The sequence below is a fragment of the Corvus hawaiiensis genome, chromosome 13 (genome assembly GCF_020740725.1).
Source record: "Corvus hawaiiensis isolate bCorHaw1 chromosome 13, bCorHaw1.pri.cur, whole genome shotgun sequence".
NCBI classification, from domain to species: Eukaryota; Metazoa; Chordata; class Aves; order Passeriformes; family Corvidae; genus Corvus; species Corvus hawaiiensis.
In genome coordinates, this window is record NC_063225.1 from 3923997 (window position 1) to 3944383 (window position 20387).

Here is a 20387-nt window from a genome sequence, read left to right on the forward strand (position 1 = left end):
ATTTCTCTCCCCTTATGTATATAAATACATTTATTTATTTATTTGTTTGTTTGTTTATTTGAACCAGTCAAAGAAAAAGTACAATTACAGGAGAAGCATCACTTTGTAGCAGTTGTTGTGAAATTCTTGTGGTTGAAGACTGTAAAAAGAACTGAGTGATCCCCAAAGTGACAAAGGAAAAATCATGAGGCAATATGTGAGGAAAAAATAATCTGGGCTCATAAGTAAAGATTTAACAAGTGCATGCCCTCCAGATGCACAGAATAATAGCTTCATTTTTTTTCTCCCTCACTTTTTAATAATTTTTCTTGTTGCTGCCCTCTAATTGGAGACAAAATGCTTTTTTGTTCTCTGCAAAAAAAGGGTTGTTGGAGGTAGTGTAAGAAAGTATTTAAAAAATAAGGGAAAAAGGTAGTGGATTTTGTGATCATATCATGCACAGATGAAGGGCTTAGAATTCCCATACTGGATATTGATTACCATTTCTAAGTAATGTAAGCAAGTGCTGATGTAAAAACCAACACACATTTTTGAAAGCACTGGTTTAGGTAGTTGTGTAAGTGAGTAATCATGTGGGATTTTTTAAAAATTGGCTCAGTCTCATATTTTTCCTGAATGAATAATTGAAGGATCATTCAGTGATACATTTTTGTTAATTGGAATAAAATTTATCTCAAGGCATGTTGTGCATGCCCACACACGAGTTCAGAATGACATGCATCTTAAGTCATTGATCTGTGTGCTGCTTTTTATCCACAAGTACCATAACAGTGGACTTGTGTTTGCTAGTGTACAAACCTAGATCTTAGAGCTGCCTATACAACTATTGAGGTGCTTTTTGTGTCTTGTTGAATACTGTTAAAAGAAAAGCTTTTCCCTTGACACTAGATTTGTAGTGCTTTAGTGCAGGGCTCGTAGGAGGCTGGATGATTTCCTGAATGTTTCCAAATGCAGTTTGCTATGTGAATATCAAGTATTCCACCAAATTAGGAGCATTTGGTTTTTTAACTTACCAAGTTACATTGTTAAAAGCAGGAATCTAGAAGTCCCTCCTGTTGCCAGCTCACTGTCAGACTTCCTACATTTGACACACTGTTGTGTACCTTGGTGTTTCCATTTCTAAAATGCTCGTTTTCCCATACAGTGTTCTTTCATGTTTTAATTATTTATAAAGCACTTACAGGATTCTTGACATGGGAACAATGTGGCATAGGAAATGTGGGTGATGATGGATTCATACCTCTGTATTTTTTGGTACCTTTCTGAAGATAGGTGCCACAGAGCTGCAGTAGCATGTAGAGCTGGTGTGAAGGAGTACAGCTAACCTCATTACAAGGTGTCTAACAAGCATTTTATTCCTTAAGGACTTCATTGAACAATTTAGGAGCTTTTAATAAGCAGCCTCTGTTAAGAGCAAAGAGCAGCTGCGAGCAGCAGTGCCATTTTAAAGGCCCAGAATGGCTTTCTAGGCCTGATGCCAACTAGCAGGCATTACCACCTTCTGCGAGAGCACTAGGAACAGGCCTGCTGTTCACCAGCCTTGTATTTCTGTGCAAACATTTGGTGGGCTAATTTCTCTCTCTGAATCAGTAATGCGATTATTTGAAAAAAAAGAATAAAATAAATAAAATCGCCAGCTTGAAGTGATTCCAGCTGCATGGGCTGTCTCATCCCAGCCTGCTGTGGTTGGTGAACACAGGAGGGCAGTCTTCCTCCAGAATGTTACTGAAATTAGCCCAAAGTACTGAATGAAACAAAGAAAACTCAAACCTTTGTCTTCAGTTTTGGAATGCTTACACTTTTTATCTCTAACTGCCATCTTATAATGCCTATAAAATAACCTTGCCTTTTAAACCAGTTTTTAGTAATCCAGCACTGTTGAGGAAAAGGTATATAATTGAATGGATTTTGTTGTTGAATGACATTTAATCTCTGTGGACTGCTGCATTTACCTGACACCATAGTACTTATATTATTTTCCTACCCAGGTAGTGTTTTATTAGTAGTTAAATTGTTGAAAAAATTGAATATGTTCAAGTTGTTTCTTTGAGCTCAAGACATAATAGTTAATCTGTTGTTTGGCCTCTTTCAGGGCTGGAAACTGAAACCATTTTCTTTAACTCTATTTTAACCATAGTGGATTTAGTCCCTTTGCAGTTCCTGCTCTTTGCTGTGTGTGCTTCTAACAAGGCAGGTTGAGAAATTAGTATTGCTTAGAGATCAACATAACATGACATGGTGCACAGCTGATGAACTAGCACCAAATGAAATTAGAAGTTTATTTTGCTGATCATCTGCTGAGTTTCCTTTGCCCTGTTTGCCTCACCATTTAATGTGATTTATTTCGGGGGCTTTGAATTGACAAACTTTATTGCAAAAGAAATAAGTGATTCATTACCTTGTTTTCAAATCAATATCAAGATATCACTAGAGAGGAAAAAAGCATGCCATGTCTTAGGTCAGAGTTATAGCACTGACATGTGTCTTTATTAACTCAGCTAAATTTGTTTTTTTGGAAGGATACTTTGAATGGTTAAGAGTTTCCTTATAAAGCCTTTTTTGTTTTGAGGTTTTTTTGTGGATCTTTTTGGTTGGTTTTTTTTTTTTTTTTTTTTTTTTTAGAATTTAAATTGCTTTGTGAGTAGCTGTATTTTTTCTGTTTTTCTGACTGTAGCTTATTAAGACTATAAAAGGAAATCATAAATGTAGTAATTCTTTTTGAAGAAAAACAATTCTAAATTCTCTAGTGCTTCTGGAATGTTCTCTGCTCTAATTTTCAGGAGTTGATGATGAGATTTTAAAAATTTGTTTTGTCTTGCCACTGAAATACAAGGGGTTCTTTAATAATATTTAAAATATTGAACTGTATAAGACTATTTAAGCTAAAGTCATAATACATTCATCTACCCAAAAATGCTTGTAAATTTGCTCTGGACCCCTGCTGGATTATAGTGTGAAAAAATGCAAATGATTAAGTTTTTGAGGAAAGGAGAGAATGCAATGAAACATTCTATGTCAGCTTTATAGCAACTCTTAGTTTCTATAATCTGTAAAATCTGAGCTTTTGTGTGAATGGAAATTAGATTTCTATATAATCTCCTAAATGCGAGGCAAGCTCCTGATTCTGTGGGGTTTGTCTGCAGACAGCTACTTGCTGATGCTTGAGGTTTCCCAAATAATACCAGAAGGAAAACTGCCCAGACTTGTCGGTGTTGGTTGTTGCTACTTGTGTGCCTGTGGGCAGCAGTGGGACTAACAAGAATCGAGACAATTTCATACCACTGCTGCTTGAAGGAGCTCAGAGCACAGCAGAAGGCACATGCTCTGCAGCTACTTAATATAAACATCTAGAAATAGAGTGGGCAGAGGGTCTGAGGTGCAGGCAGTTGGCTGTTTATCACCCCAGTGTTTATTGCAAAAAGAAGTGATTCTTGGCCGTGAGACTTCACATTTGTCCAATGCTTGTTACCACACTGCTATCCATTGTTCAGAATTCAGGGCCAGTGTTAGAGGGGCCTGGCTCCTCTTGTGTCAGAGTGGACAATTGACTTCTGTAGTCATTGCCCCTGGGCAGGTGTTACTCAGCCTTTCAGTAGCTAACTGTGGGTTTAGGTCTCAGATACTACCTGGCTTATCTCCAAAATCTCCAAATCTTCTGTGAGTGGTTGGATGGGTGTAATTTTGCAAGTCTCTTTAAAATGAGAAGACAGGGATTTCCCCCAGTGTTTCACACTTACTGTCTTTAAGTCAGCATCAATGTACTATTTTTAGTCTCTCCCTATATGAAAGTGCATGTATAAATAAAGGGAGAAGTTATCTACAGAAATAGCCATATTTATTACTTGGCTAATGAACCTCTTTTCCAATACTGTATGAATAGAAGAAGTTAAAGTAGTTACTATCATCAGCGTAAAATGGTAATAGAAACCTTAAGGTGAAGTTTTGAGGTTATTTGCTGAGCTCACATCTATAATGTTGCATTTGGGATTTTTTTACAGCATACTGAGATGCCTCAGTGATGATTTGGGGAAATGACCTCATGTTTTCATTTGAAGAGCCTGAATGCTATGCCCTCCCTCAGTCTGCTTATAAAATTACTTGGAGCATGTTTGTTTTGTTTTTGGTGTGTTTTATTTTTTTAAAGCCAGTATCCTCTTTAAAACTAGAATGTCAGCATTTTTTAGTAGGTGTCTGTAGTGTAGCTGTTTGCTCCCTCTTTTCCTCTGATGTGGTTCTAAGGGAAACCATCTAACTTGCCTTGGTGGGTGAAAAATCTCTAGAGACTTTAGTGTCCATTACTAAATGAGGATCTATAACAGAGGAACCACAGTGACTTCAGTTTTGTACTCAAAGTTATTAGCATTCCATTTCTAAGAAAATCCTGCCTGTTAGTGCAGCTATGAAATGCTGTATTGAGGAAGTGGGAAACAACAGTCCAGGGATGAACTTGGGACATCAGGGCATTGGAGTAAACGTCCAAGAGATTCAGCAAACAGGCCTCATTTGAGGAGTTAGTGTTTGAGTTCAGTTTTCATCAGAGGTGTAAATAATCTGATTTAACAAGGCTCTGTATTTAGACTATATAAATGAACCTTTTATCCCCCTGTAAAAAATGGCATTAGGCTTTTCTTCCTTCTGAATTAAACATGCTAGAGAATTGCCTTTGCAGAAGTTGTTGCTGTAGAGCTCAAACTTTCAGAAACCTGTTGTAAAGGAACATTTCCTTTATTTAATGTGACCATGAGTTTTTTAAAATTCAAACTGAGAATGTTCAGTGTCATTTCAGAAATAGGTGCAAAATAATTGCTTTAAGTACAAATGAGTTTGAAAACATACGCCTTTCTGCATGTAAATTCATGTATAGTAATTCAGACATGAAAAAGACACCATAAATCAAATCTGTTTAGGAATGTGTCCAGTTACCAATGCAGAAAAGAAGTTGTATTCTAAAAGGATATTGGGTTTTTTATGGATGTTATTTATGGAAAATGCATCTCTCTTGCTACTGTGATGGTATACATGAATCAAATACTGACATCTTTGAAAAGGTGTGTGTACTTTTAATCATCTGGCTTTTCCTTTAGCTGTTTTTCTCAGATAAAGTTCAACTTCTATCTGATGAATTAAGTTGCAGCTTCATTGCAAAGGTAGTCAATTCGTATACAAAAAGGTGTGAAATGTAGGCATTGTCAGAGTATCAAGTTACAGTATACTTGAGGGCAGGTAACTAAATAAAAATGTAACTGGAATGCTGCCTCAGGTGTCATTTAGGCTGGACTTTTACTCAAGTGTGCAATTGCAAAGACACTGAAGAGTGTAAAAATGACATTAAATCATAAAGTTATCCATGTGGATAATCACTGTTTTCTGTATCATAGAGGTGTATTGTGTATAGTATGTGTGTGCAGTTCTGTCCTAACACAGCTTCTCTCTTGCCAGGCCTCAAATACAGTTCTGCTTCTTTATCCTTTTGCAGTCTCAGGCAGGACACCATGCTTTTCCCAACACAACCTAAATAACACAAATAATCACATTAATGATAGAAAAGATTTTCATTCCTGATGTTTATCAGTGCTGAAATATACTGTGTATAACACTGGGGGCAGGGGAGGAGAAACTTGGATCTAGAAATTAATTTAGTTGTCTCAAAATGTCATCCTCTCTGTGCCCTGATGGAGGCAGTGAATAAGTGATGGATAAACGTGGTTTTTCTAGGCAGTGTAGGCTTTGTTGGTTAAATCTAGTTTGTTACTACTTTTGCAGAGTTCTTCTCTTCTGAGTATTTTCTTTTAAATCTTTCCTTTTTCTGCTTTAGTACCTCAGGAAGTTGTTCTCTTTATATGTGTTTTTTAGCAATAAAAAATTTACAGTTGTCCTGAATATCTAATCTTCTCTCTTTCTGTACAAACTTTTCTCTAAGGTTCTGCAAAATGGAATCACCTTTATGTGGCTTTGATTGAATAAGGGTTTTTCCCATCTTTAAACAAGTATCCTGTGAACAAAACAGTTCTAAAGTACAAATTTAGTGGTCTTCTGGTTTTCACTGAGTTTGTTTATTATAGCATGAATATATACAACTGTCTGATAAGGATTGTATTTTAGTTGAATATCAAATATCTCAATATTCAGAGCATCTGAGTTATGAGGATGATTCCTTGAAAAATTAGGGTAGTTAGAGAATTGTCATGTAATTGTCCATGTTTCTTTACAGGAACTGGCTATAGGAACCAGTTAACTTGTTTTATCCTTGAACTGTTTGCTTACTCCCATTTAATGTGAAGCCAGAGGACACTGTTTTTCATACAATACAAAAAGTGCTGCTATTTCCACTTCGGGTGAAGATCTCATACAGATTCACAGCACTGTCAGCGTAGTGAAAACTTCGGATTATGGTTTTTAATGTGCATTTCTTCATGCAGAAAATCTACAAATGTTTTGACTCTAAATTAAATTAATCTCACAGAGTAGTCTGAGAGCCAAAACTCTGCAATCAGCACGGTTCTTACTTATTAGCTCAGCTTGGAAATTTGTAGGTTTCAGAGGCAGTGTAGTGTTAAGCAAAGGCACTGCCATGAAAACATCTTGTTCAGCTTCTTTTTTTTTTGACACTTTCTTTGTCCTGAGAGCAGCTACTGCTTTATATGAAAAAGAGCTTCTCTCTGGATGTTTCTTTAACTTTCATAGCTACACTAATTGCTTTCTGCTCAGAGTAATAGCCGGACTGCAGAAATTAGGCTGGACCTCCCTCAGCTGTCTTTGGAGTGTTAAGGTGGCTCTGAAATCGACCCTTTTCCCCCTAAGCTCCCCAGCCCAAATCTTAGTGTTAACCTCTTGTTTCCCCTTTCTATTCGACCTTTCTCTCTGTATTTCTGTTATTCTACCTCTACTTTTAATTTGTATTACCTTAGTTATCCCATGTCAATAAAGTAAGAGTATATGAGAATATTTTAGTTAACCACAGCCTAAGTAAACGCTGAAGCTCTTCTTTTAACTGGCACTGTTTATGCAAAACCACTAATCTGTGAGGGCAATTTACTTGAATGTGTTCTAAATTCCTGCTGGAGCACTTCCTAATGTTAGCCAGGCCTCTGTGTAAGGGGGAGAGGAGCAGAATACCTGCTTTCACACCTGCCTGTGGAGAAGTGTTCCTCTTATTGTGTAGTAGACCAGGTGCGTGTAATACACAGCATCCTTCCAGTGAATACCATCTGTGGCTGTGAAATGCCTCTACTTCTACATTTGAACTAGCCACAAAAGCCTTCATTTATTCCTTCCATTGTCTGTTGTTACCAAAGCTTCTTCAAGGAGTTCAGAAAAAGCAGTGAGGGATTGCACGGAGGGCATGGGAGTCTGAGTGGGGAAGACCAGTTTGGAATCATTTTTGCACATAACCCCACTGAAAGAACGTGATTCACAGGGAATCACAATCCTGTGCAGCAAACGGGAAGGTTAAAAAGTCAAGAGACTGTTAATAAAGGCTGTGTTTTAGTGACTAATTTTCTAAATATTTTCTCGAAATTTTGATGTTTCATGTCTCAGATTAAATTTCAGAAGTGTTGTGAGGGTTGTTTGGCCTGTGTCAGGCTGTGAGTCATGGAGCTGGCTTTGTCTGGGCTATGAACTGTGGGGGGGACTTAAGGCAGAGCTATATTTAGGAGTATCAACTGATGTCAAACTGTGGAGCACTGCTAAACAACAGTGTTAAAGGGGCAGCACTGGATAGTTTAGGCTCAAAGTTCAGATTGTTTGTAGTGCTTTTTTATTTTGTAAATAATTGGAAAAGCTGATATTTACTAGAAGTCTTCTGCAATTCGCAAACCAAGCAGTGTGAGTTTCAACTCCTTTTGTATTTAGCTAGTAAAAATTATTGTAATTTCATTGTCAAAACGGTATGATTTGAAAATAACAAGCCTAGATAGTACTTCTAGTTTTACATGTTTGAGAATCTGAATGGGTAAGAATGCTATTTATAAAGAATTAATTCCAGTCATAGATAGGCAAGAAATAATGTTCGAGGGGCTGTTAATGTTGAGTTTATGTCTTAGGATGCAGAACACCTGCTCACCTTACTTGATTGTATTTTGAAATTTTGTCATTAAGGCCTGGAACCAAATTTAGATACCTTTTTGCATCTAATTAAGACTAAAAGAAGTTTCTAAACTTTCTTGGTCCCTACTACCTAATTCCCTCCAGTGAGGTCTGTTATGTATAGGGGCAAAATTCAAGAGTGGTTTTTAAAAATGAAAAGCTCCATTTTCCAAGGCTGCTCCTCTGTCATGACTGTTATGGACTGTAGATAATGATTTTGTGGGGTTTACATTTGGTTACCTTCCTTTGAGCGTGCATGTTTTGATAGATAATTCACCTAATTTGGTACTGAGAATTTTGTATTGCAATCTTTGCTTCTGGTCCTGTCTGTGTGAAAACAGAGTTTGCAGCAGGAAAACTGCAGTGAGTGTAAGAACCGCAGCTGTGATGTGAGCCAAAGTTTTTCTGGATAGAATAGAGGTAATTTCTGTTATCCCAATAAATTTGAAGTCAGGAAGTTTTTCTAAGACACTCGATGTTGGTTTAAGTGCATTATTATTGTCTTGAATGTAGGCAGACTGTGCCAAGACAATGTACTGGTGGGAAGATAGAAAAACTCCACTCTGAATGTGTAAGTTTTACAGTTAAGTTAATGTATGGGGCATAATGTCAGTCTATCTGTTACTGACATTTTAAGCTTCAGTGGAGTGCCAGCTTTGACACAGATCTGTTTCAGTGACTAATTGGATTTGTGAAACATAATATTGAGCAACAAATACTCACCCAAAGACTTGATGTTTTCCAAGTGTCATATGTTAAGATTTGTACAAATCACGCTTTATGCAATGCTGAAGTATTGGGTCACCAACCGGTGTGAGTTGCACAGCTGTGAACCAGTTACTGTAAATGAGAATGCCACCCACTGGCAGTTCTTGTTCCATCAGTTATTGCGCTTACACAGAGATATTTAGACCCATTTCCCACTCTTTAGCCTGCTGGAGCTGATGAGGACTAGGTAGTGGAAAGCACACGTGATTGAGAAGCTCTCAAAATGGGATATAAAATGTCTAGAATCCTGATGGTTGTATTTTTCGGAGCTTTTGCACAAAAGACTAATTGTTTCGTGATGTTCAAAAGAAAGTCCTCTGAGCAGTGTTACTAACAAAGCCTGGATTCCTGTGGACTGATGTCCTTAAAATCCTCAGCTCCCCTCTCTGCTGCGCCTCCCCTCTCCCGCAGTTGTGTCCCAGTTGGCCGGCCGGGATGCGCGTGCTGGTCGCCAGGCAGCTGCTTCCAGCCAGGACATATAATGATCGTGTTTTGCCTGCCCTTTCTTCAGTGAGCTCACCAATTTTGGTCTCCCTTCAGTACTTAGCCATTGATTTTACATAACTTGTGGAAACTTAATTACACCTGAACCCTCCCCTCTCTCTTGCTGGTGAACTTCGTGGAAGTTGACAACGTGTTTAAAAGTTGTTGAGGGGAGCCTGTGTGATTACAGGAGTTGCGTTTACTTTGGAAAAGGGACTAAAAACATACTCCATTTTTACCAGATTCTTTTGTGTCCGCAATCCCATCAGGAAGTATGACATACTGTATTGAAAGCCTTGCCTCTTGACCAAAAAGAGTCATTTCAGTGCTCAGGCATTTTTAGCAGAAATGCCTCTCATTTTTAGTAAAAAAGGTTTATCTATCTGGAACTCTTCCAAAGCGTTTAAAGCTGATGCAGACGTTTAGAGCAGTGGCAAATGGCCACGTTACTTCTGCTCAGAAAAGCAGCTGGCTTTTTTTTTTTTGTGTGTGTGTGTTTTAAGGTTTTGCTTTGTCTTGGAGCAGCAGCCGAGCCACTGCTGTTGCCTGTGGGTGACACTCGATACCTCATCTGTGGGCTCTGCTGCTTAGGCAGCACAATGTCAGCCAGCCTGGCCTCCTTTGGGAGGGCAACAGAGGTGGGGCATGGAGACCAATTAACTTTTTTCACAACCTAGAGGTGTTAGCTGCCCCCTCTACATGGATGGGAAAGGGGGAAAAGGTCTCTTAACTAGTTTTAGGAGATGCTGGTTGTTAAACCTGGTCTTCTGGTTGGTGTCAACATGCCACTGAGGTTTCAGTAGGATTAATACGGTGAATTGCCTGTTCTTGGACAAAACGTCAGCAGGAGCCTCTTAATGCGTTGATAGAGGGAGTGAAAATTGGGTGAGAGGAAAAATTGGTTTTTATTAGATTAGTTTTACACTGTTTATTTAGTATCCTGAATTGTCTCACCCAGAGTCTGACAAATGCTGGTGCTGGGGAGCCAGCAGTGGGGACAAGCTTGTTCTTTTGGGGGGCAGCTGGCTGTAGATCAGCCCAGCTGTATTTGAGATGGTGTTCTCAGACTGCCTTTTGGGGTGGGGTCTCTTTTGCTTTTATCCTCTAATGCAAATGAAGTAGACACTGACTATGGTTATTCCTGTAGAAAAGGGAATTAAAACGCTAAGGGTTTTCCAGATGTGGAGGTGTTAAAGCTCCAAGCTCCCTCCCTGGTATCTTCTGTCAGTGTGAGGCTCATGCTTGTTTGCAGCAAATGAAGAGAGCGGTGTTGGGGATGTTCTCAATGCGATATAGACTCATGTGAGGTCAATAAAATTAAATCTTATTAGTTGTTTTGTTGGCTTTTGTTTTTTTTTTTTTTTGCAACAACACATTAAAAATCATGATTGGTTCTATTTAATTTCTTTATTTTGAAATAGAGGAATGTTTTAAAGCCCAGTTTAATTATGTGGTCCTCTGTACTAGTCTTAAGAATTCTTTTACCTTAGGAATGATCTGTGTATTTTTTTCCCATTTTTTTTCTTGTCCTAGAGCTAATGGAAGTTAATATGTTGCAATATTTTAGGAAGTCAAAATTATGCAGACTGCAAATTACAGTAATAACTCTCGATGATACATTAACTGAAGTAATCAGAAATTAGGGTGAAAATTACAGTCTTCTTTCCTTTGGGGAAAATAGTTTGGGGGGATAAGGAGGATAAATAGCATTCCTAACTTTTACGGGTTTTTTATGTTTTAAATATACTTGATTTTGGTATGCTTAATTTACACAGAGGCAGACTGGCAGAATTACTTAACTGAAGCTGATTTTTAAAATCCATTATTTAAATATAATTCTGTGAAAAAATAAGAATTATTTTCAATCTGAGGTCAGTATTAATGGCCCTGTAATAGGTTTTCATGTTGCAGCAACTTCTTTCATTCTTTTTTTTTTTTTTTGAGTGCATTTTCTGTTTATTTTTTAATTAATTTAGCTATTAAAGTGGAGCATGTGATAAATAACTCATTATCAGTAACTTCCTAGGCTGCTGGTATAACAAGTGTATTTAAGACATCCCTGTTCCCTCTCATGCCATCTGTTTTACACCCATTATGTCAAATAGTCCTAATCTGAGACATTTGAAAGGTGCTTTATTTGGTTAGAATCCTTCTGATTAATTATTTCCCAAAATATTATTGCTTGTGTAACTGCAAATGAGCTACTTAAAGGTTTCTTTTAGCTTGAAGTGAAATTTTATATTCTTCTTTATGCCTCTTGAAAATTATTGTATTTAAAATAAACATCAATTTCTGCATAATGCAGACTGAAGGGGTCCATTATTCATGGTGCTTTGGAAGACTCTAAGCCATATTTCCCAAGGCAGCAAAATCAGCCAGCATAAATCACTTATAGACAGATGTGTTGGGGGGTGGGGAGGCTGCCTTTAAAAGAGAGAATTAGGCATTGGGTCAGGTCTTGGAAAATTGAATTTTAATTAGTTACTTGCATGTCTTACAAGTTCACAGGATAAATGGTCAATGGCTCAGGCATTTCCCACAGGATGTTGTACACATTTGGTAATCAGTGTGCTGCTTCTGCCTGTGATGTCTGAAATACCCTCATAACTGATTAGTCTGTATTTGCATTTACCTGATGTATTGAATGATAAAGGCCTTATGTTCTTTTTTTAAGTAATGAAATATAAATCAAGTATATTGGGATTCTACAGTTAAACATAAATCAGCGCATGGATGGACAAAATTTAATGAGCTTTTAAACTAACTGCCACTGTCTTTTGTAATTGACACTTCTAGTGGCAGATTCTAAAATTCCCCATGTACCTGGGGTGTGTAATGCAGAATTTGTAGGAATGTGTTCATGTGGCTTTTTCTAGGCAAACATGACAAAACCTCCAAGACTTCTGCAGATTAGAATTAATTCTTTGCAAGATCGGAGCCTGAAGGCCTCATTAATTTTAACACCACTTATGACTGATTCTGGGAAGTAACAGATGTTAGTTATATTTTACAATCTTCAGTTTAAGAAAACAGTATATATGTGAAGTCTGCCCATTTTCAGGAGACATTACTAAAACTGAATAAAGCCTAAAATGGCATTTTCTCTTTGGCTGGTTTTTAGGCTATGCTATAACTAGTCTGATGTATGAAGAAATCATTTGATGTTATTGATCTATTAGCTGAGATTAGTAGTTTTGATCTGTTGTGGGAAGCATGTGGTCAAGAAATTAGAAGAATTAAGTGTTCTGTGGTGCTGAAAACCCGAGTGAACTTTAGATCTTTGCTCATTTGCATCTTGCCTCCAGTACTCTCATAAAAATACTAAAATATTGTATGAGGGTTTATGCCTTCTATTGTCTACTTAGAAATAAATATTGAACTTTGCTACATGTTCAAGTAGAAAGGCTTTGCCTCCATCTCCTTTCTTTTAATGTTAAACAGTTTTCATGCTCAATCTGATAGAGCACAACTGATTCCATGCTTCCCTTCTCAGCCTCAGGCTGCTGCCTCCCCCTCCTCTGCCTTCTGAACATCTGTACCTTTCAATGTAGGTGAAATATTTTAAAAAAACATTGAAATAAAGTGAGAAGTGATTGTTTTGATTAATACTTCTGATACCTCATCTATTCATGATCCTGTAACATGCAATCCTATTTTAATAGATTTCCAGAACTGAGTGTGTGTGCACAGCTGATGTTTTGATGGTGGTCCTGCAAAACTGTAGAATAAGAATTGCTCTACTTTTTTCTAATGTAACTAGCCAGAGAAGTTGGTTTTAAATAACTTTCTCTCCTTTTTAAAATCCAAAATAGCAACATCAGATGTGTCTTTGCCAGATGACTGCTGGAGATTTGTCTTTTTCTTCTGCTACCTTGAGGGAAGAAATTTAGATCTTTTGGTATATGTTCCTTTTGCAAACTTAGGTATTCATATCAAGCCTAAGTCTAAAGTATTTTACCAAACACTTCAATGTTTTCTTGAATTTTGTTGATGGAGGGGGGTTTTGTTTTGTTGTTGTTATTGGGGGTTTTTGGGGGGTTTTGGGTTTTTTTTTGTGGTTTAATTGTTTTCTCATTTTACCAGTAGGAACCAGCAGTAGATGGGCTAGCATGTGTGAACAGTGCAGGGAGGCCTCTACAGCTACACCTGAAACATTTCTCATCTTCACAAAGAGATGTATTGAGTCTTCAGAGAGCATAGTTAAACCTCTGCTGTCTAGAAGACTTCCCTTTTCCTCAGAGGATTTCTGGGCAAATTTTCTTCCTTGCATAGGATGCTCCATAAGAATTCAGCTGATCTGTTTTCCAGTGCAATATGCAATTTTGTTAGTTTGTTTATAAAAGCACATTTACTACTACTAAGTAAAACCCCTCAAGAACAACAACTCAGCATTTCAAAAGACTTGTAGATTATCAAAATAAATATGTTGAAACAACTATTCCTAAATTCCTTTTGTTTGGGACAACAACCTTTCTGAACTGGTGCTGAAGTTCTGGTAGTAATTTTTAAAAAAAATTAAGTAAATTCAGATGTGTTGCTGTCAGGTCAAATTAAAATAATTTATTTAAAGTAATTATAAATCTAAAATTTGGTTTGTGTTTCAGAAACCCTTGGAGAGTTTTGTATGGTGCTAAATGCTTTCCACATGCAGTAATGGAAGCATTAATTTGACATACAGGCTATAACTGAAGTGAGTGCCAGTGTGGTCACACTGTAGGAAGATCTGTCCACATTTTTACTGTTGCTCAGTATTGCTGCTTTCAAGTGATGTCAAGTTGAGCTGGTGTGTGGAAAGGAATTTTAATGTGTGGGCTCAGGCAAAATATATTGCATGTATACTGCTGAGGACAGCTATGAACCATTTTATAAAACCACAAAAGGTGCTGTTCAGTCCCTTTATCAAGAATGCTTTACAGTTAAAAGATTAAAGTAGCTTTAATTGGAGTAAAGATTTCTTTTCCTTTTTTTTTTTTTTCCTGTGGAGCTACAAGTGCATTGATTTCATAATACATAAAGATGGACGGGGGCCTGTTACAAATTTAAATATGAAATTCCTAGGTTTCTATGCTAAAATGACACTTAAACATAGATGTTGAAAAATCAGGATCGTTTTCTTTAGTCTTGAGCTCCAAAAATTAGTATGGCATGATAAATGAAATGATTGTGTAGCGTAAGAAAAACATGATTATTTGTAATACTTTCATCTTCTGTAGTTATTAGTCTCATTAAGCAGCTTAAGGAAATCAATATTTCATCTTGACTACAACAGTTTGTAAATCCAGAAGCCAGATTTGGAATGTTAACTGACTTTGGTTTAATTCCATTTACTTTAACGTAAATTTGTATTTTAGCAAGCAAATTTCTGGCTCAGCTTCGATGTCAGCTTTTTCACACAGACTGAGTGCAGGTAGATCTCAAGCCATTCACTGTAACATTTTAAAGATGTTACTGTTTAATGTAAAATGATTTTTTTTTAGTTTCCTTGAAATTGATTGTAGTCTGGTCTGAGAAAGTATAGGAATGTTGATAATTAGAATTGTCAGCTCAGTCAACACATAGGCAATGTGTGTTATCATGCAGTCTAAGGGCCTAATGAAATATATGGTATTTTTTCCCAAAGGCACTCAGCAGAAGATAAATGATGCTTGTTTACTCATTATATGTGTGTGCAATCCTTCTAGAAACTATAATCTAGTAATAGGATATTTTGGTGGAAGACGCTCTTAGACCGTGTTCTTGCTCTCCTTGCAGCTCTGAAAGCAGACAGCTTTGTTCTTTGAACTGCTGTTTTTTCCTGAAATAACTCAGTGGGGTGCTCCAGCACTTTTTCATCTTTACCTACTCAAAGATTCAGTAGTAAAGCACTGAGTTGCTTCTTGTGTCAAAAGCTGCTTATTGCATTCAGTGTCTTACCACAGTTGTGCCCCTTGGGGAGTCTTGTTGTAGCATTATTGATAATATGGCTGAGTTTGCTCTCATCTGATCAGAAAGTTAGGTCCAATTTCCCCTCCAACTGCTGTGAACCTAAAAGTAACATTTTACAATAAAATTACAACTGAACACCTTTGTATAGAGAAACTGAATTCGTGTTAATCTCTTGTGCATATTCAGGTAGAACTTGTGTTTTTGAAACCTGGGTGGAAACTGGGTCAAATAGTTCTACAGTCTGTTGGATACTGGTGATTTTTAGAGGCCAGCTCAAAAGAAAAATCACATTGGGAAAAAGGAAAAAGAAAAAGTTCAATTAACTTTTCTGTAAAATGGTTGGAAAGCACTGAGAGCAGCTGAAACCATGGACATACCTTACAACACACTGTTGTCCATACAAGCAATTTCCCTTGCCTCAGAAGCAAGTAAGAATTGAGGGGGAAGTGCACAATTAGAGATGAGGAGGCTCACCAGCAATCTGTGCTAACATGTGGTGTGTATTATGGAAAAAGTTGATGAAATCTCAACTAGAATGTCGTCTGTGTCTTGATTTACATTCCCTTCCCTTCTAGAAATAGTTTCTAATATAGAAAGGTCAGGTTCTGCCCTCAGATGTCTCTCTGCAGTGCCCATGAGACACAAGAGAAACATGCTTAAAATCTGAGGTGATAAACATGTAATACAAGGTGTTCTTAAACCATAGGAGCTACTTGTCCCTACAGTTACCATCATTTAATCCTGGTGATTAGTAAAACCTTTTAAGATCCCTCAAATATGAAAAGCATACTATTGTAACTGAGTTTAATCCTACCAAAGGCCACTTTTCCCCCTACAAAATCCCTCCTTTCTTCTTTTTTTTTTTTTTTTTTTTTTTTAAATTTGGCACAGTAATGGAAGGCTGGAGGTTGATGCTTAAAGTTGATCTGGCTACAGTGAACCAGTATTAGTCACCTTAACAGCTAACAGTCTGCAAATGGTATAATCTTTTGTAGTCTTATGCTAGATATTGGGAAGAGAAGAATTATTTGCATAGATTTGAGGAAGAATGATGATTGATATGAAGGCATTTTCCTTAAATTTTATTATTTTAATATTACTTGGCAAATAGCATTTGTTCTTCTGTTTGTTTTAGTCGGCCTTTAGCCTATTTACTTTAAGAATAAACTGGAAACATCTAGAGGCAATCATACTTTTAACGTGGATTTGTGAATTTTTCTCATACATATTTTTAAAATCACCTTTTAAAGATATTTATTTTAAAATGTCTCTGACAGGGAGTTATAGAAGCATTTGTATTACAGGTCAAAGAAAATTATGGAGGTGTCACTGTGTTTGTACAGTCCCGCTGAAACAAAAGGCACATGCTCACTTTGAGATTTCAGGCTGGGTAGATTTACTAAAGTTTGCATCACACCTACATAATTCACATGAATGGTCTGTCTGCACTGATACATACTGAAGTGCATGGAGCATTTAAACCGGGTAGGCTTTACATATCATAAGGTCTTAATCTTTCTAAAGAGGTATCATTGATAAGAAATGATAGATTTCAGTGGAGACAGTGTCTTGCTGGGCAGATTAACATTAGCTTTCTGCTTTACTTAGTTCCTTACTGTGTTAGTCCAAAGCTTGACATGTCTCCATTCCAAAGCAGCCCTGGATTCTTAAGTGGTGATATCATCAGTGAGAGAAGATAAAGATCGACTGAACTAATGTGCTGAGGCTAGTAACAGTGTGGCAGAAGTTAAAATTTAAACAGCTTTCATTCTTCTTTGTTTGATTTTTCACACTGCAAACTAAATTATTCCCTTATCTGATTGAAAAACTTTAGCATGATGGTGGTGTCTGCTTCATTTTTTTTGCAACTTGAAAGAACATTAAATACCTAAATCTTTCTACATCAAAAGAAACTAATTACATATACCTTGAAGTTGATCTGTTATGTGTTCAGATCTTTATAGCTGAATTGAGCTGGAAAAGCATACTTCATCTTTAAAGGCAGCAAAATTACTGTGTAAGGTGTAGTGGTTACCAGCAAGACATAGAAGTGAAAAGTAAATTGAGACTTGTCTTAAAACTCCTACTCCTTCTGAAAATTTCAGCCGTGATGTTCTTATCTCTTCTTACCATTTAGCTTCTATCACATGTTAATATCTGATGGTACAGGTTGGTATACACTTGATTTAGTATTCTTATCTTCTAGGGCCAGTCAGAGAAGGGACTCAACAAAAGAAGAACCTTTGTAAATCTCATATTTCACCACCTGTGTAATAATTCTCCCTGACCCATTATTTAGTCTGCTTTTAAAAGCACAAACCACCAGCCTCTGAAGGTCTTTCTTACCATTATCAGCCTTTTATTAAGGCTTTAATTTGGAGTGACTTTTCTAAGACCTTTCAAGTAACATATTGAGAAACATTTGAGATCTTTGATCTCAAGTAGTATGTGCAGCTTTCAGTGGGCTGGACAAAAACTAAGTTTAAGATTTATGTATCATCATAATTAGTAGAACTCTTCCATTGTCATGTGGTATTTTGGAATTAGTTGTGTTACATCTTCCTCTAATATTATTCAGAAAACACATTAGCAGTTACTTAGTAAACATATTATGCAAAAAGCGTGTCCAAGAACATTTATGGATTTTTTCCAACATTTGTTACTAAGAATTTGTAAATTAAATAGATTCAACATGGCTGGACACAGCTCTGTGCTAGCTCACACACTTCAGCAATTAAAGCACTCAGGTTGTAAGCCTAACAGATTTTCATGAAAACTGGCAGAGATTTTTATTTTTAGTGTATTATTGGTGCCAGACACTTACATTTCATGTAGTTTTACCTTCAAATGTGAAACAAAAGAGCAAAAGCTTCAATTTTTCTTTATGACAGTACGAGTACAGGAACGTGTTAAGAAAAGAGTGAGTCTGTCTGAAGTAAGATTTGGTAACTTTATTTCTCTGGTTCACATTACACTGTGCAAAGAAGCTGTTCACCTCCCATTCTAAATCATTTTCATTTTACCAGCTGGAGAAGATCAGAATAAAATGGACCCATCCCTTTTCTCAGTCCCTGGTGGTGATGATGAGCTAGCATTTGTTTTTCATTCAAACCACATGTTGAATAAGTGAAAAAGAGGAAATACATGCTGGTCATAGGTCAGGTGCAACACAGAGTTTATACAGATTTATTTTCTTTGTAGCATCTGCAATCCTGCATTTAAAGCCATTGAATGTTGTTCTGCTTCCAGTTATTTTGAGGCAGGTTTTCTTATATAATGACATTCTGGGTTTTGGATTATCCTGCTGGCCAGGCATCCAGAGCTGGAGAAACAGCCTGATTCTGCAGATGAAACTCTGCAGCAGACTGGCTCTCCAGAACTCAAACTCCTGCATGATCTCATAGGGTGGAAGCTGACCCTCTTTGTTTCTGGCCTCAAATGAAGAAAGCTAAGCCAGAAAAAAAAACTGGAAAAGTATTAGGGTGATAATGGGGAGTTGGGGTGAAGAACTGCTTGGGCATGTAGGAGAGAATGAGGAGGAAGGAGCATGAATATACTGCAGTCTACCATGTGAATTTAATTTTTAAGCAGGTATAGATTATGAGCTGAAGGTTTCAGTTTTCTCATGGTATTAGAAGTCACATGCTGATTTAATTAATACTCCATTAGAACTGCAACGCTCACTGCTTATGATTGAAGGAGCATCAGGAAAAGCCATTGTATAAATTGATATCAACTTTATTTGTTGTCTTTATTATTCAAACACTTCTAGTCGTGTTTTAATAGCTTTGACTAAATTATGAATGATGTGCAGTTGGTTGGGAATTTGGAGGCAATAATTTCAAATCCTCTTAAATGTGCCAGCCAGCCAAAACTTAGTATGCATTAACAGCAGCTATTTTGCAGATTTATAGGTAATATTTTTTTCTATACTTTTTTTCTTATCACTACAATTTAAGTTCACTTTTCGTCAACTTGTCAGCATTATAAACGATGTAGAATGAGGATTAATAGCTTACAACAGGATGAATTCATTTTTACAAGAATCAAGTTGGGAAAAAATTGAATCCCAAATGGGCATGAGGGGGTGGGAAGAAAAAAAAAGAGCATTCTTAACAATAATAATAATGAAGCACTGGAGGAGGTTGCCAACAGAGGATGTTCAGTCTCCATTGTGAAAAGTTTTTAAACCTTGAGTGGATAAGGTCCTGAGCAACTTGATCTAACTGTGAAGTTTGCCTTGCTTTGGCCTGGAGGTTGGACTAGATGACCATTGCAGGCCTCTTGCAGTATAAATTTTTCTAAATTTAAACCACCAGAATTAAGTCTCAGCTGTACAAAGGCTTGGACATATTAGAAGGGAAAAAAGTCCTCATGTCCTTTCTGTTCTTCAGAGCTATAAACATGCCTTTTAAAATACTGAGGGAATGCAGTGGGAACTGTGAGGCTAAATATCAAATGTCACACCAGAGACTTAAGAACCCAGTTTATGCACAAGTATCTTAACAGATATTTTATATGAACAGTGAGGAATTTTTGAATCTTACTTTTGTAAGGAGAATGATTTCACCTTTTTTTGACTCGATGATCATGTTTTTATTCTCATTTAATATGACAGTTGGTGATTTTTTTGTTGTTGTTGTTTTGCCTTTTTTTTTTTTTCCAATTTCTATTAGGAATAGGAGGCCTGCAAGATTTTGTGCTGAAGTCTGCAACACTGTCAACATCACCTGCTTGTCCACCATTTACACCTCTCAACTTCGAAGCCACCCCGATTGTGCGAGTAGCTGTCGAACCGAAACATCCAAGTAAGCTTGAAGGAGGAAAGGGATGGTAACACCACCTCAGTGTGGCAGCAGGGCAGCTTCCAGCCCTCAGTGATTTGGCTAGTTCATGATCTAGCCACTGGATCAGAGACTTGCCCAATATAAAATAAATGTATACGTTGCCTGGAGGGCTGCATGTGAGTTGTTGCAGCTGCCTTGCTCGTGTCTCAGTAGCTGAGTAGACACAGGAGAACTTGCTGTGCCCTTTTGTGACAGCTGTTCCACAAGTCAGACACTACATGGTGCTAACAGTTCAGTGTTCCTTCACTGTGAAGGTGAGCAGATCTCTGGGTTCTC

General features: G+C 37.2%; 1 protein-coding gene across 2 annotated transcripts in view; it reads left to right on the top strand.

Moving 5' to 3' along the window:
* EFL1 (elongation factor like GTPase 1) overlaps positions 1 to 20387 on the top strand; it is a 65150-nt gene that overhangs the window by 24509 nt on the left and 20254 nt on the right. For both annotated transcript variants that reach the window (XM_048317805.1, XM_048317806.1), the window contains exon 16: positions 19941 to 20072. In XM_048317805.1, the coding sequence (XP_048173762.1) occupies positions 19941 to 20072 (132 nt within the window). The remainder of the gene's footprint in view (positions 1 to 19940; positions 20073 to 20387) is intronic.